Here is a 26,074-nt window from a genome sequence, read left to right as displayed (position 1 = left end):
TACAAGTGGTTGTTGCAGCTCCCTCTCTCGTCATCTCAGTGGACTTGTTAATGTATTTTGTTAATCAGTATAGACACAAAAAGATGAAGAGGGAGTACCAATATGGTTCTTAGAAAGCCAGCTTCAAGAACCAAGTTGACTGGAGTTCACTCAGAAAGGTGCAGCCAAACCACCTTCTCTCTCCAAGTTAATAATGGCTTTTAGTAACAGTGAGTGAGAGCACATGCAACATGAGTGCATGGCATTGATCCTGCTGGGACATCAACTTAGCTGTCTCTGAACAGTGACTGGAGATCCCATCTCCTTTCTTGTCCCAGCTGTGCTGGGTTTCTCCTTACCTCTCCACATTCAAGAACAGTCTAAGTGTATTTATAAAATGACTTTTTATGATAGGAAGAAATTGCCACAGTAGGGTTCTCTAACCAGAGCAAATGCATGTTACTCATTACATGTCTCCTGTGCAGTGAAATAATTTGAAAGCACAAGCTCTTCTTCCTTCCCTCTACGTGAAATCCTCAAGGGACAGTGCCACTGCCAGGGCTCTGGCATTTCCCAGCAGGGCACACACTATTTACTTTCAAGACTCTCCACTAAAATCCATTTACTTCTGGTATAGAGCATAACAGATCTGTATGCAATAAAATATAAGGAGAACAGTTGCTTAATATGGTGGGATACTGAATTTTTACTTGCACTGTTGTGTCCTGGTGTCGTTGTTCCAGAGAGTCTATTTTGTATCTGTTCATGTCAATTCAATATTCAGGGGCCATGTGAATTCCTATACATGCTGAGGAGCTGTCTGCAAGTTAGTCTGCTCCCTTATCTCTCCTCTCTCATGAAGAGTGGCAGAACTGTGTAATAAAACCTTTAAAACTGGATCTGGTTGAATTAATCTGCAACAATTCTTAAGTGAAACTAGAGAGTCCTCCTCTTGCTGCCTTTCTGGCTTTTCCTTTCTTCTGGAACTGTAAAGACAAATAACGACACTAAAATCTGTCACTTTCTATAAATGCTCTACTTTATACAGAACCACAATAATGCAATAACAATGTTGGGGGAAAAAATTCTCTGTTTAAAACAATACCATTTTTGCACTCTTTTGGGCACCTCTGATCTTCTCAGGCTACTTTTCCTCAGACCTCCCCTTCCCTTTTTTGTTGTTAAAATGCAAAACACAGAAGCCTTTGTCATCTCTGTGTTTGAAGGAAAAGATCCTATTTCTGAGAAGAAGAGCTATTTTTGTAGCTGAGCAAAGCATGGTTATGTCTGGACTGGAGTGGGAACTGGCAGCTGGCAAAGAAAACCAGAAAGGGCATGGAAAGTTTATTTGCAAAAGCAGTAATACAGGCCAGAAATGCACATATAATGTCATTATAATTATAAACAATTTTTAAATAAACTGTGTTTTCACTTCATTCTCATCCTAAACAGTTTGTGATATCTATAAGTATGCTACAGATCTATTTACTGCAACTATAACCATACACACTATGCTAAACTGTATGACTTCAGTAAATGTTCAGTACATTTGATGAAATCAGGCACTTGGAGTACCTGCTGGTTTTCCACCATGAAAAGAAAATTTCTACATGTTCCAGAAATGAAGCAAATATCTCATTCCATAATTACTTCAGTGAATCTTACATTGTACGTATTGCATTGGAGTTTGCCTACAGGAGAACTGCCTTTGCCTCTGGTACTAAAATGACTGATAAAGAACTTCAAATAAATAAATAAATCATTAATGAAGGTTGCATAATCAATCTTCAAATGAGAAATCAAATTAAATAACTATTTCTACACTATTCTACTGTTCTATTACAAGTAATCCAGCACTATAATCTATATTCATTTTCTTGGCCTTTTATCCAAGACAAATCAAGAGAAGTTAATGTGTTAGATAATGGGCTTCAGGAGTCTGCCTTTTGATTTTGGTTGGTTTGGTTTTAATTGGTCTGTTGATACCTTCCAGAGGCTAAGGATTCTGGCAGTATAAAATATGCATTTTTTGCACTTTAGATTTTCATCTTCTTAAGATGTAGACCTGAAAATTTAGTGGGCTTAGAAATGAAGAATCAGAGAATAATGTGTTCATGTGGCCTAAGGCTTGTATTAATACAAAGAAGTAGTGCTGGGTGTGTGGTTATGCATTGTGTTAACCAGGGACAAGTTCTGTGGTACCCACACTAGATGACTCCTTGTAGGTCTCTGCCCTTACATGTCATCACAGCGCCTGCAGGAAGGGCAGAAATGTGGGGCAGGATAAAGGGCAGGCTTTTGGTTGTCCAAAAACCTGACCTAGGTGGTTCTGGGGTAGGAACTGCTCCAGGGGAAAACAGTGTGGATACTCACTGTGGATGCTGTGCCATTTCTCTGAGCCTCATCCCATGGGAAGCTGCCCTGTGTGCAAAGGGTCAAACAAGCATGACCTGAGCTATAGATCCCCTGCTGTTGTCAAGGCACTTCCACACTCAGAAGGGGATATGGGAAAGTGAAGTGTGGCTCATGCTCAGATGCAACTTCTTCCCTCACTCTTTGGGACATTTCCAGTGGCCTGTTACTTTTAACAAGAGCACACCATCATACTGTGGTACAGTAATGTGTTTTTCCAGTTTAATGGATTACTTTTTGCAAAAAGCTGGTTCCTTAGGTATGGAGATGGGCTGAAACCACTCTGCCAAATCCAATGCCCTGGGTGATGGGAAAGCTGATTAGTGCTCTAGCTTTCATACTCATGATTCAGGCCATCCCTCATTAAGCAAATGAAATAAAGAAAAGACCTGTTCTGCGAGAAGGCAACAGTATTGTGTAATACTTCAGTAATAAAGTGCCAACCAACCTGGCAGCCAACTAAACATCTCTGTGTTTCTAAAGCGGGAATATGTGTTATTGCAAAGGTCATTGATGACACACATGGACTGCCTGGGATGCACTCTACTTCTGGGTCATGCTGCAGTGCAGGAGTTTGACCCATACCACAGTTTCTCATTATTCTTCTCAGTATCTCTTTTTAGATGTAAATGGGTTTACTGACATTTGTTGAGTTTCAGTGCAAGAGATGGCTGTGAAAAAAACAAGCCATATTCTTTAATAGTATTTAGGTTGGTTTTGTGATGCTTCACTAAAATACTAAAATACTTCCTAATGTCCTATTTCTATAAATCATTAATAGCTTGACTTCGCAGGTTCCATGCAAGATGAAAAAAATTTCTCGGATTAGGCCCTGAAAGTACATTTTCTCCAGGTTAACATTTTAGGTTGATTTTGCTTAAATAAATACCTGAAATACCTAGACTACTGCATTTCAGGTCTAGCCTATGGAAATGACTCGTAATAATGATTTTGCCTTTTATAATAATTTTCTCCCAAGCACAGAGTTATTAAAAGGCAGAAAAAATATATTACAAGTCTCATTACATTTCCTGTAAAGCCAGCATTATATATCAGATATGGAGAGATAGACTGCAGTATAATTTGCTACGGGCAGCCTCAGTAAGAATTTGCTGGATCTGTCCCTCTCTCCAGAGAGCCCTGCCTGCACAGCAGCAGCCATCCATGACGGCTGCCACTCAGAAGCCGTTCCTTTGCTGATTAGATTTTTTTACTTTGAAATTCCTACTCTTACAATATTAGCTGGAAAGACATTTATTATGGATAACAAGATTTAATTAGGTTACTTAAATAAATCGTCATTGTCTCCCATAATTCTAGTAGATCCAAGTCTTCTGAAACCATTAGTTTTTTTCAGAAAGAGGTCGATGTATTTATTAATTTGCCATGTATGAGTCTGTGAATGATAAAATAAGAAATTTGATGTACAAATTTTACATTCTTCAGATGATGCTGTGATTGTTCTTTTCCCAATGAACTCTAAGATTTTTAGAATACCAAATGTATGAAAAGAAAGGTGGCAGACTTTTAAAAAGAAAAGTAGAGAAACTTCCAGATTCTCATAGAAGACATACTTTTAATCATGTTTTTTTAAAAACTATATCAATAACTTTCAATAATAAAGCTTTTTTATTACCTCATCCAACCATGGAAAGATTTCTTGTTAAATTAAATAATCTCCTTCGAAGGATGTTAATTTAGTCTCCTTTACTAAATGAAATACCCAGCTATTGGGAAAAGGTAGACCACAATTTGAATAGTAAAAAATGTATTAATGCCACTAATTCTAGTTCAGGAGATACTAAAGTGAGAATGGATTACTGAAAGAAATAACTGTAGAGGAAAGAAGACTTATTATAATTTAAATTATGAAAAATTCTTAATGTCACTAATTCTATCACAACCGCTTTTTGTGTAACAAGCCATTTATCATTAGGATCATTTCAGTCAGCTGTGGTGATAAATGGGTGCTGATTAAATGAGTGGATAAAGCAAGGTTTCTAGTACTTGGTGTAAGAACAGCACTAAAACCTGTACATCAATGTTCCTTTTGAGTTTGGGGGCCAAAAATTGTGTTCTTTTTCTTTCTTAGATGTTAGTTCCTTGAACATGTGAAAGTCTGAAGTCTCCTGGCAAACACAGGTCTCGCATGCAAACTCAGGGACTCCCTTTACCAGCAGTGTACTCTGTGTCTGCACTTGTAGATGCTATTTAATCCCACTGGAGGATGTATTTTCATATATAAGGAAAAAAATCTAAGCACTGTCTCCTAAATCAGAGGAGAAGAAGTATTAAATTATTTTCTATTTTTTGGCATATCAAGTGTGTCATGGTTTGACCAGGAAGAAGTGGGAATTCTGGGAAGCTGTGGTCAAACCAATGAAGGTTTTGGGTTTCATACTGACACTTGGTGTAGCCAGTGGGGTTTGGACACACCTCCGAGAATACACAGGGGTTAAAAGCAGGCACTGCCCTGGCACTTCCTCTTTGGACCTCGTCGGCGAGGAGTTCAGATCTCTCTCCTCCGCCCGGCCCGCTGCTGCTGGGCGGGGGAGGGGCCAGCCATGCGGTAAGGCCTGGGGCCTGGACAGAGGGGCTTCGGGGGGGGGCTCCAAGGATGGAAGGGTGGAGGAGCCCCAAGAGACATCGAGCCCTCGGGCAGCCAGCCCTCCCCCCTCCCCCAGGAGAGCAGTCAGCCAGCGAGAAGGGGGAGGAAGACTGCCCGGCCGGAGCGGCAGCGTGTGGGCAGCATGCGTGGGAGTCGCTCCGGGACCGACAGACAGAGACTGAAAACTTTTAACCCTTTCTTGCATGATTGGGGCCTTGCAAAAATGCTAATCCTCCTCGAAGCTGAATAAGAAGGGAGATGAGAGATGAGATGAGATAAAGACTTTGGCCCGGAGATTGTGGAGATGATTGGATGGGGAGAGATGATTTGGAGTGGCCTTTTGGCTGGACTTTTTCTTGCAGCCATGGACTCAGTTGTTCCTGTGACACAGACTGCATTTAGGGGAGGCAGTGCCTCAAAACCAGGAGGGTTCATTTGTGAGGACCCCCCGGCCCCAGGGGGTTGGAAAAATATGGGGGGACAGTTGTCCCAAAAGCAGAGACTGTGCCTTTTTGGAGTGAGACAAGGCATCCTTGAAAGACCACCCTAAAAGCAGCTCTGATCCATGTCTCGGTGGTGAGAGCACTGAGCATGGAAGGAACATGTCACAAGCGGCAAATGGACTTTCCGGGCGGTGCCGAAGTGACAAGGAAGCATCCGAGGTTTTCAGTGTGTTTCCAGAAGCCTATGGAACAAGAAGGACTCCTTTTCCTCTTCATGAACTGCAGTTTGAGTATACTAAAGTGTCGTGCCGGGCTGGGCAGTTGGTATTTTTGAGAGAATGTATTGGATTGGGAAAGTCAGGGAGTGGGGAGGAGGAAAAGTGGTTTTGTAAGGTTTTCAATTTTTTTTTTCTTTTCTTTATAGTCTCTCCCTATTTTTCTGTAGTTTAAGTAATAAAGTGGTCTTTATGTTTAAGTTAGAGCCTGTTTTGCTTATTCCTGGTCACATCTCACAGCAGACACCAGGGTGAGGCATTTTCATGGGGGCACTGGCTCTGTGCCAGGCTCAAACCATGACAAAGTGTATCAGGAATTTTTTTTTTTTCTGTCTAAAAGTCATGTGTAAAGACAGCTTTGCAATATACAGGTTCCAGCCCATGAAAGCTGGGTGTGGGTTACCTCAGCCTAAATCACATCTCTGAAAAATGCAGGGCCAATTTCTCTTCTCTCAAAATAAGATGGAGGAGACCTGCACATGTTCATTTCCCTGAAGTCTGGCATCTGATGGAGTCCTCTGAGTCTGAAAGGAGAGGGGTTTGTCAAGGCTCAGCTATTAGGAGCATTGAGAGCTTTTTTGAACTACTCCGAGCTCTCAGGTTTGTTTTTCATCAAAGAGCTCCATGTCCCTCCTAGCCACTTCTCACAGCAAGAACTGCAAAAAGAAAGGGAGAATTACAGGAGACAGGTCTGTGATATACTGATAGTGAAGAGGAGCTGATGCTTTTCTGCTGCTTCTCTGCATCATCACTTCACCTAATATTATTCCCTTCTGGGTCTCCACTGATCACCTGTAAGGCATAAGGAGGAACTCCTTTCTATTATCTAAATGCCTAATTTGCCACTAGCTGTTTCCTACACACACTTTTCTTTGAGTGGCTGGGAGAGAGGGCACAGACAGGTGCTCTTGATGGTGTAACATCCTCAAGTACAACATTAGCAAGTACATCCACATCAGCATTTTAACCGAGAGCAGGACTGCAGTTTTGAAGTGGTGGTCTTGGTGGTCCCCACTCACTGCAGTGTGAGTTGTGTCACAGCAATGCCACTGGGTGTGTGAATGGGGTTCCCTGAAAGAGATTAAACCAGGTGTGTCTCAGCTGCACACCCAACATGCCCCAGTGTGGTCCTGGGGATCAGACTTGCTGTTATCACCCCTAAATTGTGTAATGACAATGGCAGGTTTCCAACATCAGTGGTTTTGCTCTAGAAATCCCTATTTATTGAGTTCCTTATTATGAAGGTAGACAGACATAGTCTGTTCAGTTCACATACTGAAAATTAAAGCAGTTTGTGATCTGCAGTCAGAAAGGTGTTATCCTGCTGGATGGTTTGGCAGGGAGGGGCAGAATGTGACCCTCATTCACAATAGAGTGATCTACCTTGAAGCATCCATGGGATATCCTGTGACTGCGGGAATTGGAAATCACAGAATCACAGAATAGCTGAGTTGGAAAGAACCCACAAGGATCATAGAGTCCAACACCTGGCTCTGCACAGCACCATTCCCAAGAATCACACCCTGTGCCCGAGACCACTGCCCAAATGCTCTTTGAACTCTGTCAGGCCAGTGTTGCGACCATTTCTCCGGGGTGAAAAACCCTTTTTTAATATCCAAACCTCCCCTGGCACAACATTCCCTTGGGTCCTGTCACTGGTCACCACAGAGAAGGGATCAGTGTTTGTCCCTCCTCATCCCCTCATGAGGAAGCTGTAACTGCAATGAGGTCTCTCCTCAGTCTCCTCTGAGCTGAACAGACCCAGTGACCTCAGCTGTTCCTCAAAAGGCTTCCTATTAAGGCTCTTCACCATCTTCATTGCCCTTCTTTGGACTCTCTCTAATAGCTTTAGTGTCTTCTTTTTATATTGTGGTGACTAAAAAGTTCTCAATTTCTCCAAATTTTTCCTCTGCTCCATTAAAGATATCACAGCTGGTCTTTCCGTGGCAGGGGTAATGGCACTTTGATTGAAGCCTCTGTTGCAGTCAACGGGGACTGGATTCAGAGACCCTGCAGATCCCATCCAGCCCTGTTCTTCTCTGCCTACACTTGGACAAATATTAGACAAGAGTGGATGAAAACAAGCTGGGAGCATAGATCAAGAACTAATGTTGATGCAGGGTGCTGGATTCCCAATTAATTCAATACCCTTTTTCACAAATTTCTTTGTATGGTTGTCTTCAGCTACCTTAGAAAGCAGACACTGCTGACATGAACTCTGCTTTGCTGGCATTGTAAGGAAGCTGATCTTGAGACACAATCAATCCATCTCCCAAGTGCTTGGGGCATTAACAAGTTTGTAGCTCTGCAACTTCCATGAATTTTGTCTAAGAGTCTTAAAAAAAAAAAGTCTCCCCGACTCAATGCTGTTGGGCTGCTACTCAAGGGAAAATAATTGTCTTCAGCCTCATGATTTTCACCAGTACCATATAATATATCAGAGAGGGATTTTTTTTTTACCCAGCAAAGATAATTCTGGAATTTAGCTCCCCACAAAATGCTGCCTGAAGAGAGTAGCATTTGCTAGTGTTATGAAATGGCTTTCTCCCTGCACTTTTTGAAAGGGGAAAACAGACCCTGTCTCCATGAACTGTAATGACTTCATTTCCCTCCTCTTTAAAAAAAGCCTAATTTCTCCATCAAAGCACAGTTGTATTTTTATGCAACAACAACAAAACACATTGATGGATCTTAAATGATGATATAATATCACTAGAGACTTTCATAGACCTTCTGAAATTACCTGACTTTGTAGGATAGAAATTACATTAGATTTCCCTCAAATCACTTTCAGCTATGAACATGCCAATTATCTATGGGATGTCCCTGTGAGCCCCTGGTGGTACCCAGCCATACTTTGAGAATCTCTGGAGATGCCCAGCTGGCTCAGAAGCCACTCATCCCACCTAGTTTGTCCCCAGGTACACCCCTGCCCCAGAGCCTGCTGGCTCTGGCTCTGAAACCACTTGAATTGAGGTATATCCAGCCTGGTATGTTCAATCTCACTTTGCAAACCAGTCTTGCAAGTTGGGGAATTGAAAAGGGGTCATTTCCAACAACTGTCTGGTGATGGCAACCAAAGGATAATTTTACACCTTTCAGTTCCTCCCACAGCTTTTGCAGCATGCATGTGGGGTTCTGCCCCTCAGATGTGGATCTGTGGTGATTTCTTTCCAAAATTCTTGATCTTCATCCAATAGTCGCATCTTGCCTGTCCTGCAGTGAGGTACTCTCCAATCTGACTACAAACCAGCTCCTCCCATCGAGAGCACACCATCCTGTCCACTTACTGGTGTGATAAACAGGTCTCTTCAATGCAGTGCAATGGCAGAACATTGTTCCCTTCTCTCTATTTGCCTCTATTTCTGCTAATGCAAACCCACTCTTGCTTCCTAAGCAGATGTCTATGAAATATTCCTTGCAAAAACTTCAATTTATTTTCCTTTTATTCTCCGCAGCCCTGTGGATATTACAACTTTCCAAATTCTACCATTTCATTATTTAGCTGGGTATTAACACAGAAAACAAGACCAGACTAGGCCTTGGGAGGTGATTTACTCCATCACTCTGCCTGAGGCAGGATGATCTGTACTTATGCTGTTCCTGGCATATATTTGTCTAACCTGTTCTTAAGGAAAGTTTTATCCTCCCAGGACCTTATTCCTCAGCATATGGGAGATTGCCAGCAGCCATATCACCCTGTCTGTATTCAGCACTGTGGTGTGCTGACAACTGTACCTAATTCCCCTGACTGCCCTGAAACTCAGGTTTACATAGCACCCACAAGACATCACAGCTTTGTCACTGCTGGGTTTTGCACTGGTGGTTGCATCCTGTGTTTCCCTGGGCTGTGGCACCTCTGAGATCCTACCTCCCCATTTGGCACACTCTTTGCACTGAGATTTGCTAATACAAAATCGGTGTTGACAAAGTGGTATCTCCAACCATGCCCCTGCCTCTTTCCTTTGGGCTGTGGAAAGAGGTCCCACCTGGGCTGAGTTCTGCTCTTCTCCCTGGCAGACGCTCCTCTCCTTTTGTCTAGCATTTAAGAAATGTGGCAAATTTACCTTTGAGGAGTTAAATAATAAAACTGCTTCAGTGTCTCTGTGTGATGATCATTCCTTCTTATGCAAGGTTTTAATATAACTCTCACTTTTCTTTTTGTACAGGGCAGCTTACCCCAGAACCTTACTTGTATCTCTTTCAGTAAGAGCTGAACAGACAGCTCTTACTAGCCTTCAAAAGTCTCATAGTTGGTTTTTAAGGCAGAATGCACTTGATTCTGATTAAGAAAAAAGATACTAGGCTTTTGCCTGTACCAGCTGTTCACGGGGATACACCAACATGCTGAATGATGGACCTCCTCCTCCTCCACAGCAGGGCATTTATTCAAGTTGTTGTCATTGTACATGTTGGAAAACATCCCTCCTTCTCACTGTTGTGGGAACTGGTTACATAGGTGTCCATAGCATCTTTGGCAGGGATCTGCTTCCAAAGGAGCATCAGACTGTGCTGCCTAAGCTGTTGATATAGCCAAAGTAGATTGAACTGCTGCAGGCCTTAGTTCTCTTTGATTTTTCTTGGCATCCAATTCCTCGTAATAAGTTTTCTCTATTACATAATGCCACAAAAGACAGTTAAAAAAAATCCCAACAACACAAATCTTTCTCTGTGAAAGCAGACACCAATGCTTCCTTCAAATTTGAAGCTGCCAGGCATCTGAAATTAAAATAGGTAACAGAAGGACACAAATTGAACCCCACTTGTCATAGAAAGCCCTCCCTGGAGGCACTAGACCTTGTTCTGCCTTTGCCAGGAAAAAATTCAACTGTTTAGACTCTTTTTCCAAGACAGGTGGAAGCTGACTTGTCAGTCTACTTCAGACACTTACAATGTATTGGTGGCAGTGTCAGTCCATGCTGTTATTCAACACCTCTCCCCAGCTAAGAATTCATGTTTGAGTGCCTGCTATGGGAGCAATGCCTCACTAGTGTGCCCAGTCAGCATTTCAGAGATGTGTGCTGATTTCTGTGTAAGCATAAACTAGGCTGGAATAGCTGCATGCTTGAAATGTCTCCTTTTCATCTGTACTTCTAAAGGTTTGTGCCAGTAGCTCCTGAGATCTATTTTAGCTAATGCCTCCTGCCTCCAGACTCTGCAGTGGTGAAGGATGCAGTTCATGGAATCACAGAATTGTTTGCTTTGGAAGGGACCTTAAAGACTATCTAGTTCCAACTCCACTGCCATGGACAGGGATACCTTCCACTAGACCAGGTGGCTCAAAGCCCCATCCAAGCCTCCTTGCATTTTCTCTCACTGGCTTGGAGATCATCAGCATCTCAATATACACATATGTGGACAGTGCATCTTCAAGAGTTGCAGTCTTCAATAGAAAACTGTCCTTGTCCTGTCTATTAAAGAGCTGATAGGACACCTTTGTATTTCAAGATCTTCATTCTGTCATATTAGCATTTGTTAGCATGTTAAAGTCAAAGTAAAATCAAGAAAAGTAAAGCTTTATATCTTTTCCCAGCTCATTTTTCAGAAATAATTATGGTAGTTTGGTCCATGTTATTAATATTATAGGGCTTGGTGATCTATTTGCACAAACAGGAAGTGATTAAATCAGTCTTGGCCTCATCGTCATGGAGGTCACATTACATTGCCTTCCCAACTTTTTGTTGTGTGACTTCCTAAAAAAGCATGGATAGTATTACTTCTAAATAACCACCTGACTTTTGGCCAAAATTTATAATTTTCTGTTAATATTTATTAGTTGCTATTACTTACCTGGACATTGTAAACTAGTGTTTGTTAATAAAACCTCTATTTCATCCTGCATTAGTCCAGGATAGGTGAGTTCCTAGACAAATTTTTCTGAGAAATGAGTTTGTGATATGTTTTGTCTGCAGAAAAGATCTCTCAAATTTACTTGCATCAGCATTTCTTCTGTGTGCAGATTTTTACAATACACAGTAGTCCTGACATCATGCAAACATAGTCTGGAACGGCAACACTGTAGAGTCTGTAGTTTTATTGATTATGTTCAGTTTTAAATTATGGGGTGAAGAACCTAATATGCAATACCCTGGACTATATAATTTACGCTCTGCAAATGAGTTATAAATGCTATTCTGCTGGGCCACATTAATGATTTTTGCACAAGGGTGAATTATTACAGAAGGTCTGAGACACTATGTGCTGGCCTTCCAGTTATAGGCTATTATAATTTGGTTTCTCAGCTGGGAAATAAAGAGAGGAAAATTATGCAGAAAGAAATGCTTAATTTTTGTATTTCTCTTTTTTGTAAATAGGAAGCTGGGTACATGCTAAGCATTTCTGCAAATTAAAGAAAATGGGCTTTGATTATATTCAAGACCTTTTGTGTTTCCTTTCTGTAAGTGGTGTAGCAAATAAACACTCTGATTGTAATGCTCATGAGGAAGGTAAATCCCAGAGAAGTGTGTGAATAGTGCAAGCTGATTTGTGGAGGGGTACTCACACAGAAAACCCCGTATGGATGATCGTTCTTCTCTGTCCAGAATACATGAAGGTCTCCACATAAACATTGTCCATAGGAAAATTACCCTGCATGCTGGGCATTGAATAATTGATTAATTACTGCTTTCCAGGCTATGCATTTTTTACATAATTTCTCCAGCTAATATTTCTGATGAAAGAGAAATAACATTTTTAAGATTTTGCTATTCATGCCTTTGGAAGCATACTGCTCTAAAGAAAACCCCAAAACCTTCAAATGTATTCTGGATTGTTTAATGGTGAAAAATTGCAATATTTCAAGTTGGGAAGTCACTTGAAGCTTAACAATGAAGCTTTCTAAATTGGTATCAAAACTAATTTAAAGTTATAAAAATAAGCACAGGTCACATGAACAGAAGTGGAAAGTTTTATTTCCTGTTTTATTGAATCCTAAGAATCTCAGAATCTGCAATTGTGTTTCCTGTAGAAGCAAAAGCAAAAGATACAAAATCTGAAATACTTCCTAATACATTTTCTTTATACAGAGGCAGAATGCACCACTCCTATTTACTGAGGCCACAGCTCAGCTGCCACAACAAAGCACCTCCTCCTCTCGCAGCTTTTTGTGAGGCAAGAAGTGGAGGCTGTACCAAAACTGAACTTCAGGATCATTTTTGGCTCCTTGCCTTCTGCAAAATGTGTGGGCAGCATCCCACAACTGCTGAGGGTGACTTCCTGTTCATGGCTTAAGTGTGTATTAGGGGATAAGTATTGATCTACAGGGAATTGCATCATAGTGGTCACTGCTAGGGGAAAAACTTTCCTTCTTCCATTATTGAGATGGCTCAAGTCAGTTGAATTTACTATTTCCTTAAGAGAGACTGTGCCTTTTCACCATGTGATTCATTTTCTCTTTATTTTCATGGAGTTTGTTGATTTCTATGACCTCATTTACAAAAGTAGGCAGCAACCACAACTTAGACTAGACCCCAGCAAAAACTAAGTGTTCTGGTTTTCTAAAGAAAAGTACTAAGCAGGTAATTAGAGGGCATTATGAGGACAGATTATGTCATGCCACCAAATTTTGCATGCAATGGGATGTGTCAAACTGGGTTATCATATCTGGCAGAGTCATCATGTTTATTATTTCTGAGTGGAATCTTTGCTGCTTTTCTTTAGAGAGCCAATCAGCCTGCTCAATTTTATATGCATCCAGAGAAGCTGATAGTTAGTGAAATATAAGTAAATAACTAATTTTCTACCTAGACTGAATTTGGAAAAAGTGTTTCTTCAGACAACTTGGCAAACTATAAAGAGAGTTCTTTTTTTTTCTTTCTTCTCTTCTTTCCTCTCCTCCTAGTTCCACCTGGTGTTTCTGTGTGGTATTGTTTTCCTTAGCTACCCTCAATGTTAAATAATTCATAAATTACATCTACAGTGCTAGATACTTACAGGCTTCCCCTCAGACCAGCTTTCTTTGAATAGTTCAGACTGACTTTTTCAGTCCACATACCTAGAAAATATGAGTTACTCTGTAGAAGTGCCTAATGTTGGAGAATGCAGCATAAGATCGGCATCAAGAGGATTAGGGCACAAGGCTCCCTGGGAAGGTGAATCCTAGTGTGGACAGGAAACATTGCTGCATTTCTTGAGCCATTTCTTGGTATTTGCAAACTGAAGGATGCTATTTTAAAAAATCTTGTATTGTGCATTAAATAAGATAACAGCACTTCTTTATATACTGATTTTTTTCTTTTACAACTTTTCAATATTTGCCTTTTATAAACTTAGTGTTGATATGCTGGAACTGTTATTACCAGGCACTTAGAGAATGTAAATACTACAGCTTTTCTAGAGAGATGAGTCTGACTTTTAAAGATAAATATACAGAGGAGAAGGATAAAAATCATAGGAAGAAACTATGTTTCTTATTCATCTTTTCTGGCACTGGGGAAGCGATTATGCTAAATGACAGAGAGGAAGAGTTATAGCTGCAGCAAGTGAAATTTTGAAAGCTCCTCTGTAGGACATAATGTGCCTTTGGAGACCTGGCTGATTCCTCCTCTTCCTTGATGTGACAGTAAAGTGAAGACACCACAAAACCAGTTTTGGTCACATCAAATCAGACATTGGACTGGGGAGAAGAAAATATTAAGCCATGCTAACTGTCCTTCCAAGAAATAAGTGCTGCACAAATCCTTTAAGCCCTGTATTGAAGGCTGGCTGATACTCATTCTAGAAATCAAGTCCTCACAAGGTGTCCAAATGCTTCCTATGATACAAACATCAAAAGATTTCTCCCTATGTAATAGACCACAGTATAATCCTGACAAGTGTGCCCTTATTATAGCAGAATTTACCTATTTATTTATTATTCATGAGTACATTATAGCATCTTCAGAAATATATTCTGCAGCAGGTACTCCAGTAGGGGAAAACAAAAATGTGTATGTCTAATTATAAGTGACATTGAAAAGATCCTGTAGCAGCATACTTCCTTGGCACTGGCAAAGTACTGCATTATAGATTAAAACAACACAAACACATTACGGTTTGTATAGTGCTTCACTGTTGCTGGATGTATGTTGCTAAGAAACAAAATTGAAACATCTCTTTTGAACCTGAAGCCTCTTGTGAGCGTGGCGTTGCATGTGTCGTAAATGTTTTTCACTTTAGGATGGATTAAATGGCAGACCAGGAGAAATAGGGAGGGTTCATTAGTATTGCATGTTTTCCAATCTACTGCCAATAAACCCAACTATTACAGTAGTAAAACTATGTAAGGAGCTTCAGTGTGTTCTTCTGATGAAGTGTTGACAGCTGCTTGTATGAATAATAATAAAGTCTATTGAGCTCTTCCTTGCCTGTATTGTCTGTAGCTTGAAACTCTGAAGATTTCTCTGTATATTATGTCTCTATATTTCTAGGTACATGCCTGTCTGTGGAGATGGTACCCATTCCATCCCAAGAGATAGCACACCTCACTACAGAGAAAATTACAACCTTGAGCTCCATTAAACTTTTATTTTGGCATCATTGTTGGTTGCTGTTTCCCCTCTTCAATGTAAAGAAGTCAATGCTGATTGAAAAAACATATGCCCTCTCTCACATATGGTAATTAATCCTTATTCTTCCAAACTTTTACAAATAAAAGTCAAAGTTATTCCTAAACCACATGCAAGAAAAGTTAATTCTCCTTAAAAAAAAATTAAAAATGACAAAGTCAAAAGTGTGATAAAGAAAGTAAGAATGTTACAGTGCAGAGTATTGTTTCATGTGTTAACTGCAGATGGTTTGTTAAGTCGATCATGCATTGATTAGCTGTTGGTGAAGCAGCAGTTTCTGCTGGCTGGATGTGCTGGTTAAAGTTTAAGGAAAACACTGACAGCACAGTAGTTCAGTTCCTGCTGGGAAGGGAGACCTGGGTTTTTTATTTGCAGAGCTGAGAACCTAAGGACACGAACACAACTGCTGTGCCTACACAGCACTGGGCAGATAGGTGAATGGACATCCAGGAAAAACTGGGCTCCTGGAAAATAAGTTTTCTTTGCTGGTTGCTGCAAGTGGAGTAATCTTGATTAAATATTCATGGAGTAGTGTTTGACTAAAACTGGAAATATTTGCCATCCCCAGCTAAACATAGCCCAGTCCCCATGAGGCCACACAAATTCAAGAAATTCAGGTGTCAAGTGCCAGTTTACTGCAACTTGGCCTTTTAAAGCAACTGCAACACAAGAAGATTAAACAGCAAATTTTAAACTGTTAAAAACCTGGCAATTTGAAATGTGCAGGTTAACCACAGCAATCCCTTCTTACTCCCTGCAAGGGATTTCTCTAAAGCAACTGTGCAGGCATCTCATTAGTAGCAGAACAGTGAGGAACAATCATAACACAGGATTAACCATGACGTTGTACCTGGGCATCTGGAGCCATGCAGCATGGGTCTCCTGTGGGTTCCCAAATCCTGACAGCAAATCTGCTCCAGTGTGAGCTCCTCTCCACATGTCCATGGGACCTGCCAGGAGCCTGCTCCAGTGTGAGCTTCCCATGGGGTCACAGACTCCTTCATGCATCCACCTGCTCTGATGTGGATTCCTCCATGGATATCTTCTATCTGTAAGTGGATAACTTCTCCACTGTGGACCAACATGCAGGGGTCCAGCCTGTCTCCACGATGTTCTCCAGGAGCTCCAGGGGAATCTCAGCTCTTGAAGCACCTCCTCCCCCTCCTTGTCCACTGACCTTGGTGTCTGCAGGGTTGTTCATCTCACATAACCTCACTCCCTCTCCAGTTGCAGTGTCTCCCAGCCCAGGATCTCTCCCTTCCCCTTCTCAAAAGTTATCCCAAAAGCTCCACCACCCTTGCCTTGGCCAGCAGTGGGTCCCTCTTGGAGCCCACTGGCATTGATTTCAGGAGACAGGAGGGGAGCCTTCTAGCAGCCTCTCACAGGAGGCACCCCTGTAGGCTCCCTGCTACCAAAACCTGGCCATGCAAGCCCAATACAGAGACTTTGTCAGATATCCACAAAGCTGCTGTTTATTTTACATGTGATTTTAGTGGGAAGAAATCAACTAACTGTAAAAAGTATTTTGATAAACAGGGCAAACTAATTAATCACTAACTGAAGTATCTTTCTCTCAATTTTTTAAAAAAAAAATCTGTTTTGCTACAGGAAGAAAATTCAATCATGATTGACAAAGACAAAAGAAATAGAATGTGGGGTTTTATCATCTTACAGAATTGTAACTGACTTCCAGAGAGGGCAAGGAAATATAGTTCTGTATACTGTATTCATGACTGGAAAAATTCCTCAGGACTAGGATAAAATTCCTCTTTCAGCCTCTGATGCCATCAAGCTCATTCCCACAAAGATTAAAAACTCCTTGCAGCATTCATGTAAAATTCACTGCAAAGAAGGTAGTATCATAAATGCTTGAGGCCGTAAAAAAATTTGGAGAAAAAGCTGAAGTTTACACTTTATAAAAGCCCAAGTTTACACTTTATAAAAGCATCTTGAAAACCCAAGCCCAAGGAAGGTTCTACAACCACATTGGAAGGGCAGTTCCTTCCAGAAGGGCTGGATGTGTTGTAAGAGCTACACAACAGGCAATGCCTTTGTCCATACCTTAAAAAAATCCTGAACTACCAGGAATGAGATAAAAGTTGTCAGAAAACTGCAGCGATTTGATAGGCTGTCATACTGAGACTGGCAATGGACATGTATTGTCAGAGGACATGCCATTGAAAAAAACCCACAGTATAATGTAGTAATTTTCCTAATGTCAAGAGTTTTGACATTTATTTGTAATTTTTTATGGTCAAAATTATGTGATTTTTTTTTCTGTGTTCTTTTTTGCCTGTAGGAGTTTCATAAAGGCACACTGATTATACAGGCAAGGTGCAAGGGAGGGGACAGAAGAGCCAGTCTGGGCTGTTGGGGAAGATGAGGCAGGACAGCTGAAGTGTCTGCTTGAACATTGATGCCATTCCACTGCCTGTCACACACACATCTGTCTGACCTGTGGCCCACATGACCAACATTCATTAAGGAGACAGCAGAGGTACATGGATGTCATTCCCTTTCCTGATGTCAGTGCTGTGGTTAAACACAAGGCGAGGAACTATTTTCTCCTTAGTATTAAAATACTTTCAAGAGTAATTAAAGTAACACGTCCTCCTTAATGAGTCTTTTAAGTTGGCACTGAAAATAATCCAGAGCTCAAATGAGTGGATTTTCTGTGGCTGTTTCATATGGGGGAATCTCAGCTATCCTCTCCAGACCTGGAAGCGAGGGCAGGCTGTCACACACATGCTGCCAGGACAGGTATAGTGACAGCCAGTGCACATTGGGGCAGTGGTCCTGCTGTAGCTTCTGTAAGCATTTTCAGCCACCAGTTCTCTACAGGCTGGTTTTTGTCAGGTTACCCTCTCCATGTATAAGAAAATACTCTTTATGGACTTTATTGCTAGGTTTCTACATTGGAGGGCAATGTATAGGTATAGGTATATGTACATGGATGGGTGGATGGATGGATGGATGGATGGATGGATGGATGGATGGATGGACGGAAAGATCAGCTGATCTTGATCAAAAATCTTATCTCCAGTCAAAGAAGCAAAAAGAAGATCCCATAATCAAGTTTGTCTATTTTGCGGTATTATTACCATGGTCTAAAATTTGGTATTTTTTGTTAGATGTACCTGATTCTTTTAGGTCAAATAAAAGGAGGAAAAGGCAGAGCTGGCAAGTCCCCTTCTTTCCCCCTGCTTGGTATTGATAAACTCACTTCAGAAATCCAAGAATGCTTTATTTTTTTGAATCTAAATGTAAATAAAGTAAGTAATGTAAGTATAACTGAATGATTATTTAAACATATAGAAAAAATGCACTAGTAAAAATGAACTGCTGAGAATTCCACCATAAGTTTAATCACATTGAATAATCTAAAATAATAATGCCTATCATTCGTATAATGTTTTCCAGGTTTAGGAAGAACCATAAAAATAGAGCAACTCATTGTTATTTAGTAGGCAAATGTTCCCTCACTATGCAAACTGAATAGTTATTGTGCTGTAGACTCTTAAAAGCAGAGCAAGCATACAAGCAAGAATTGAGAATGATTTCTGTATAATCAAATCCCATTTGGCAGAAGACTGCAAAAGCGTTGGGCATTTTCAAGAGCAGCATGCAAATACATGAAGGCAATGCAGAAGGTGCAATGTTCATTTGCTGTCCTGAGAAAATGCCTTCAAAACCAACATAGATATAGCTGCAGACAGCAAAATCTGTCAAGTCTCTCCTGATCTGAACTAAATAGCAAGGGAGATCATGCAGGGAAAAGAACCAGGAAAGCAAAGCAGAACACCATTTTTAAATTTTGAATTGAGACACCAAGTAATACCTAGTACATATTAATTTAAGGACAACTACAAATGAAGTCTTTGAATGCTTCAGCATCACTCTACTCTCCTGAAACAGTATTAACAGTATTTTGCTTTTTTGAATCTCTTCTTGTCTCCAGGTACTTGTCATTCTTTACACCCACCAAGGGAGTGAAGCCACTTCCACAGCCTGAAACACCAGTTGCTTATCAGCTGTCTTGTCAAACACATTCACCAAGGAATGTGTGGCCAAGGACATGTGGCCAAGGAATGTGCAGCTACATCCCTGTGTGTAAAGCAGCACCTCTGCTTGAGAACAATGTTAATCACATTAATTAGTTCACAAACAATCACTTCACACTTATAATCTGTAGCTAGATGTTTTGGCAGCTGAGACAGGAAAATGAATAAAATCCACATTTGTTTAAAGTAAACCTGTTACATCTTTATCTATTTCCTTTTTTCCATGTGTTTTATCTCAGGCTTCTGAGAGTTTAATCTTTTTTCTATTTCTAAACTTAATACTCTGAGTATTTAATTTCCTAATATCTAAAGCAAATTTTCCCATGGTCTCTTTGGCAAGAAGAAAAAAAGTATGTGTGGTGATATTTTTTTCTTTCATTTCCTTTAGGCCCAGCCTGGCCTGACTTCCATTAAGTCCCAGGTACAGAGAGGCACACAAACACACACTAAACTTGTAAGTCTGAAAATGCTTCTCCTGACATCAAAGAAATAGGAGGTGTTTTTTCTAGTTGGAGTCCAACTTGCAACTCTTGTCCTCCTTTCATAAATGTGCTTTTATTGTCTCTAGTCATTTGTGCCATTTCTGTATAAACCCATCAGTCTCCTAATGTTTGCCCCCCTTTCTTTTTCCTTACTTCTGGTTCATCTCATGTCCACTTTTCTCTCTCCTTCTCTGGTTCTCCACTTCCTCCATCCTCCTTAGCATCTCTCAGCAATTCCTTCCCTCACCTGCAGTCCTCTGGGGTGGTTGGAGAGCTCCCTGACCTCCTCTCCCTGCAGGGACCTGATGTAGCTTTGCTTCTCTGATGGCACCAGCTCCTGTTTAAGAGGGCACTTTCCAGGTGGATTACAGCAAATTCTCATTTTAAGTGCATCAGCAATTTCTTCTATCAAATAATAAATGTTTTGCTCATCTGCACCTATTTTAAGCCATCACAATATCAAGGCACCTTTGGGTGCTGGCTCTCCAGAGTGCTTTGCCTGCTCTGGGGCTGTAACTGGGCAGCTCTGGTGGCAGGGTAGTTTGGCTGTAAACTCTGGAGCAACAAGAAGGAAGGAGGGATGAAAAATGCCCCTCTAATCACTGGAGGTATTCTGGTGTGTAACATAGCACTTTAGGCTTTTATGTTTTGACAGTGATATTTAAGTTTTCACCTCTGAAGGAAGCAATATAAGGTGCTGAAACAATTATGCATTTCATTGCGGACTTTCCAGTATTTCTTTCTCTTTGCTGAAACAATGCTTTTTATCATTAGAGGTTCTTCACTGCTTATTTTTCTTAAATTACCAGTTTTACTCCAGAGAAAGTCAAAGTCCTTGATCCTGTGTTCCACATTTCTCCAGGAATCAGTATTATTTATAGTTTAAAACTGTTGTGCTTGGTATTTCTATCTGCAAGGGCATAGATATTACTCACCAACAAATAATGGTCTGAGCTCTTTCTTCACTGGGAGCTTTTATTTGGCTTTACACATATTCCTTCTAGAGTAACAAAAGAGTAGCAAGAGATTCGTGGCTTTTCACACACTGAAATTAAGTAAATTTTATTGTACAGTGTCTAGATTATCCTTATCAAACAGGTTCAACTTTCTGTGCGCGTCGGAAGTTAACTGCATAGTCATGAAGCTGATGGAAAGATTTTGTGCAGCTGTCATGACATGGCCCTCACAAAAACGCAATTTTAAAAGTGTCACTTAAGAAATGGATAGGAGGGCTTCTGCAAGCACTTGGATTGCAATCCTAAATTCCAAAAGTGCTCTGTTGCAGCACGGGTATAGAAGAAAAGACTGGGTTAGGGGTTGGACCACAGCTGAAATCTTTTTGGCAAGACTACAGCATATTTCAGTTGTAGTTTCTGGGTTAAGCAGGACCCTAAATCGTATTAATAGTCGAAAGTTAGACAAAAAGGGACTTGTCAAATGAAATATTTACATGAAGAATTGGGCTTCTTTAGCAGCTTTCCTTAGGAGAAGCTCTGTGCATAGTCCACACATGCAAGTGGCTGTATGTCATATTCTGAAACTTCCTGTGGTTAATAAACACCACAGATGCGTAACTCCAAAATGACACGTCTCTCCCCTTACCGCAGGGACTGGCCACCAGCTCACACAGGACCCGGGCACATCCTGCTGCAGCCTGGGTACCGCGACAGACTGGACGGCAGCCGGGCGGGCATCTGGTTGGAGCACAGGACAGCCGGCAGGAAGAGAAGGCGCGACCCCCGCTCTTATTTTCACCCCTTCGGCCCCCTGAGGGTTGGCTACGGTACTATAACAATTAAATTACAATTATTTGGGGACGCCCGGGGGCACCGGGGGTGACGGGCTGCGGCCCCGCGCCGCCTTCACCGCGCCCGCCAGGGGGCGCCGCGCCGCCAGGGATGGCGGGGCCCGCGGGCCGAGCGCGGCTCCCCGCGGGGCTGCCGTGCCCGCCGGCCCTACCCGCTCGGCCGCCACCGGGACCGCTCTCCGCGGGGCGCCGGGCCCGCAGGGCTCCCCTCCACCCCCGCCTGGGTGCCTCTGGCTTCCCCGAAGGGTCTCATCCGCCTGTCCCCGCCAGTCCGGGAGCCTCCGCCGGGAGGAGGAGGAGGGAGTAGCGGCGGCAAGCGGGCGGCGAGCCCTGCTGGGTCGGGTTACAGGGAGCCACGGAGCGGCGGCGAGGCGGGCGGGGACCGCCTGCGGGGCGGCCGCCGTCCTGCGGGCGCCCCCCCGGGGCTCCCCGCCGCTCCCCGCCCCGCGCGGAGGCGCGGCGGGCGCCTCTCCGAGCCCCGCCGTAGCTGCCGAGCCGCGCCGGGCGGTGGGAGCAGGCGCGGGCGGACAGGTGCCCTCCTCCCGAAGCGCTGCGCTCCCCGCCGCTGGCATCGCCGCCGCGCCGCACGGCGCTGGGCAGCGCCGCCCGGGCAACCCCCGAGGTCGCCGCCGCCCGCCGCCGGGGGCAGCTCCGCCGCCCCGATGGCCCCCGCCGCCCCGCCGCCGCCCCTCCCTCGCCGCCGCCGGCCGCGGCGGCCCTAGGGGCGTCGGGGCCCTGCGCTGCCCCGCGGAGGGGAGGCGGAGGCGGCGGCGGGGCGGGGGCGGAGGCGGAGGCGAGGGGGCGGCGGAGCGGCGGCGGAACGCCGGCGGAGCGGGAGCCAGCGGCGGCGATGGACGAGTCGTCGTTGCTGGATCTTCTGGAGTGCTCCGTGTGCCTGGAGCGTCTGGACACCACGGCCAAGGTGCTGCCGTGCCAGCACACCTTCTGCCGCCGTTGTCTGGAGAGCATCGTCAGCTCCCGCCACGAGCTGCGCTGCCCCGAGTGCCGCATCCTGGTGGGCTGCGGCGTGGACGAGCTGCCCGCCAACATCCTCCTGGTCCGTCTCCTGGACGGCATCCGGCAGCGGCCCCGCGCCGCCGGGGGCGCCAGCGGCAGCCCCAGCTCCTCGGCCCCCACGTACCCCCAGCCCGCCGCCGCCCCCAGCGCCGTCGCCGCCGCCGCCGCCTCGGCCGCTGCCAGCCTGCGGGAACTGGCGGCCGCCAGCCGCAGCGCCCTGCTGGGAAAGGTGGGTGCCGGGCCGGGGGCGGGCGGGCCGGGAGCGCGGCCGGGCGGCCCCGGTTCGGCGGCGGGACGTCCCGCGGGCGGCGGAGGGTGTGTGCCCGCGGGCACCGGCGTGCGCCCGCCCCCCGCTTGTGGCCGCCGTTGTGGGAGCTCCCCCGATCTAACGATGGGATGCTCGGACGGGGATGTCCTCAAAGTACTCTGGGCGGCCGCGGGCGGCGGGAGCGGTCGGGACCGCCCCGGGACACCCCCTTTGGGTGGGTTTGCATCGGCCGTGGGGCAGCTGCTGCACCGGCGGGCCCCGGGGCCGCCCCCGGTGTAGGAGAGCCGGACGCGGAGTTCTGAACCATAGAGTGCCTCGAAAGCGCTTTTGGCCGGCGTGCCGGGCTGCGCCGGTGCCTGTCAGGTGCGGGCAGGAGCGGCTCCCACCCTCGCACTCACTGCCTGCGGGGCGAAGGCTCCGGCACCGCTCGGCTGGTCCGAGCCCAGGGAGTTCCTCCAAGTCCGGAATTGTCCCCTCCGCTCTCCGGGCGCTGCCGGTGCTGTTACAAGCCCACAGAGCCCTCCTGACAGGCGGAACGGAGCGGGGTTTGAAGCTGAAGCTTCCCCTCTCAAGGGAGCGTAATTTCATTTTTATGTATAAGGTGTGTGATTTATCGAAGGCGAGTACTGCAGCGTCTGCATTTATTTATTGAACTCTTCAATCGAGTGGCCCATCTTGCGCCCTTTAAAGTCCATGACAAGTGTTTCATTGGCTCGGAGGGGACAAGAACAGTTCCTTTCACTGTTCTCTATTGGTCTTTAATGCGATAGGATAAAATTTACAATTGGACCTCTTCAGAAGACTTAGGAATGGAGACAGTCTTAAAACTGTGAACTTAATCTCACTTTTAATGTCATATATACTGGATATGTTTAATTGTCTTTGATCTTTTACGAAATCCACTTGAGGTGAAGTTTGGTGTACAGGCTTTTGATTTTAAAAGGTCAGTGTAGAGATTCCTTGTGAAGTTGTATTGCTATAGTAAATGTTTCAATTAATTATTTTTCTACTTTTTTTTTCCTGAAAAAAAGGAATAGACCTGTATTGCTGTTTCAGTTTTCCCTACAGGAAATGATGGCAAATGCCACACATTGTTCTGTAAAATTCTGACCTGGAGTTGGAATTGAAATATGCTAGGCAGTATTTCTGGAAGGGTAGATCCTTTATTATTGAGCCATAGTCTTCAATGAGCTTCAGGTACCTAATAATGACTTGTCCAATTTAAAGAAGAAAGGCAATGGAATTCTGCCTTCTGCATTTTTTCCTTGTTTTTCAGCTAACCGTAGTGCTGTAGCTTTGTCACAGCAGACAACTCCTGTCTTCTTAGTTTCAGCATTATAGAAAGGGAAGTTTGCATTCATTAGGTAAAGTAGAATATCCCATGGTGGGGTTTGAAGTCCAGGCAGGTGTCTCTTGTGGGAGGCAGGGTCTGCTGAGTACACCTGCAGTGTTTGTGTTGGAGGGGCAGGGCCTTGCACCCTCACTTGGCTTTTGTGACCATTCCACAAGACAATCTCTGGTTATCAAATCTTTAAGTCCCAGTCAAGCTTGCATATTACAGTGGGGTGTACGTGTAATAAAATGCTTGATGGGGAAAGCGATTTGCAAATTTTTAGGGAAATTGAGTTTTTTGTTATTTTACCATAAATTGTCAGTCTTTTAAAAAGTTGCTTCCCTAGCCATTATTGCAGATATCATGTAGTAAATAAAAACACATTGCGTTTTGTAATTTTCTGTCTTTGATTGCATAGCACTTAGGTGAGCGTTGGCAGTTCTGTTGTCCATTTCTGTGAGGCTTGTTACCCATCTGAATTTGACAGAAAGCAAAATGACTCGACTTGAGAATCACATTTTGGTTAACAACTGTGTTCTTTTCCCCTTGCTGGGGTTAATGGGTAATTCTGGGGCAGTGGGTCTGCTGGGACAGAGTGGGTCTGTGGAAGTGTTTGCTTGGCCTTTTGACTGATGGCACAATTTTATCCTGGAAATCAATGCAATGTGCTTGATCCTTACAAGGTTCATTACAGTGAAAGAAAGTCTGAACTAATCTGCTTTTAAAAAAAGCAGCAGGGGAGAATAATCCTACTTGGAGCTGCTGATACAGCTGATTGCTGAGCAGTCCTGGAGACAAGAGTGCAGAACCTCTCTCTGTACTAAACAATAGATGGTACAATCCAGGCTGGAATCAAGCTTTTTGAGGCTGATATGGAAGAGAAGAATTACATCCCTTTCTCTCTTGTGTTGGTCTTTGACAGCTCAGCTGCCTTGAAGAAAGCAGAAGTGATTCTTTGTGATATATATATTTTTCAGAAATTGCTGTAGATTTGCTGCCTAGGGCTGAAATGCAAATTGCACTACTTTGCTAATTATTACCTTTCATTTTTGATAATGCAGTATATGAAATAGGACATACCATTACGGGCTTTTTGGTTAGGAAGGAAAACGCTGATTGTGAAGTGTAATGGCAGAGAGCCAAGGTCACTTCTATCACACTTCAATCTTTCCCAGATCCTTGGACCAGTGTGTTAGAATCAACCAGGGATCTGTTTCTGTGGGAGTTTAATTAACCTTAGAAGACAGAGCAGGGTCAGCCTCTCTGTTGCTATCATGCCTGTGTATTGCTTCTGCACCTTATACTTTGGAGAAATCTTCTTTGCATAGATGCTATTTTCTGAAATCAACACATGTTGTTTGTCTCTTGGGCAAAACTCTGTGTGGTTTGTATTTTTTTATCGGGTTTCTGGCCTTTCTTTTCCCATAGTTTGTCGCAGACTTGGTCTGTACAGACTTCTGAAAGCCAGAGTAAGAGGGGTTGAGCTGGGGGTGAACTGGCACTGGCGCTGTTTCTAAAGTTGTCCAAGACCATTCTTCAGAAACACTCCTGAAATACTGTAGGTATTTGGAGATAGATGGTACACATCTTCACTATGAGAGATGTGGGAGTGCTGTGTACCTACTAATATATAATGGAACAATATTTGGGATCCTATCAATATATAGTGGTGTCACCCAGTGCCTCTGTTTCAGCCTGTAAAAAACCAACAGTCTTGTTCTAAATGATATTGCACATTTTGAGATACTCACATTAAAGCTGTTTAAATGCAGAGAATGGTGTTAGACATTATAAAAGGGTCCAGCTGCTGAAAGAGCACACTGGAAGAATGAAGGAAAGGAAAT

At 43.5% G+C, this 26,074-nt stretch overlaps 1 protein-coding gene across 1 annotated transcript in view; it reads left to right on the top strand.

The window, feature by feature from the left end:
• Positions 1–22,410: 22,410 nt before the first annotated feature.
• The window catches only part of SH3RF3 (SH3 domain containing ring finger 3), a 247,489-nt gene continuing 243,825 nt past the window's right edge, over positions 22,411–26,074 (top strand). Inside the window, exon 1 of the mRNA XM_064709856.1 lies at positions 22,411–22,858. Coding sequence (XP_064565926.1) covers positions 22,463–22,858 — 396 coding nt within the window. The 5' untranslated portion in view covers positions 22,411–22,462. The remainder of the gene's footprint in view (positions 22,859–26,074) is intronic.

Source organism: Zonotrichia leucophrys, chromosome 1 (genome assembly GCF_028769735.1).
Source record: "Zonotrichia leucophrys gambelii isolate GWCS_2022_RI chromosome 1, RI_Zleu_2.0, whole genome shotgun sequence".
NCBI classification, from domain to species: domain Eukaryota; kingdom Metazoa; phylum Chordata; class Aves; order Passeriformes; family Passerellidae; genus Zonotrichia; species Zonotrichia leucophrys.
This window is presented reverse-complemented; position numbering and strand designations above follow the sequence as displayed.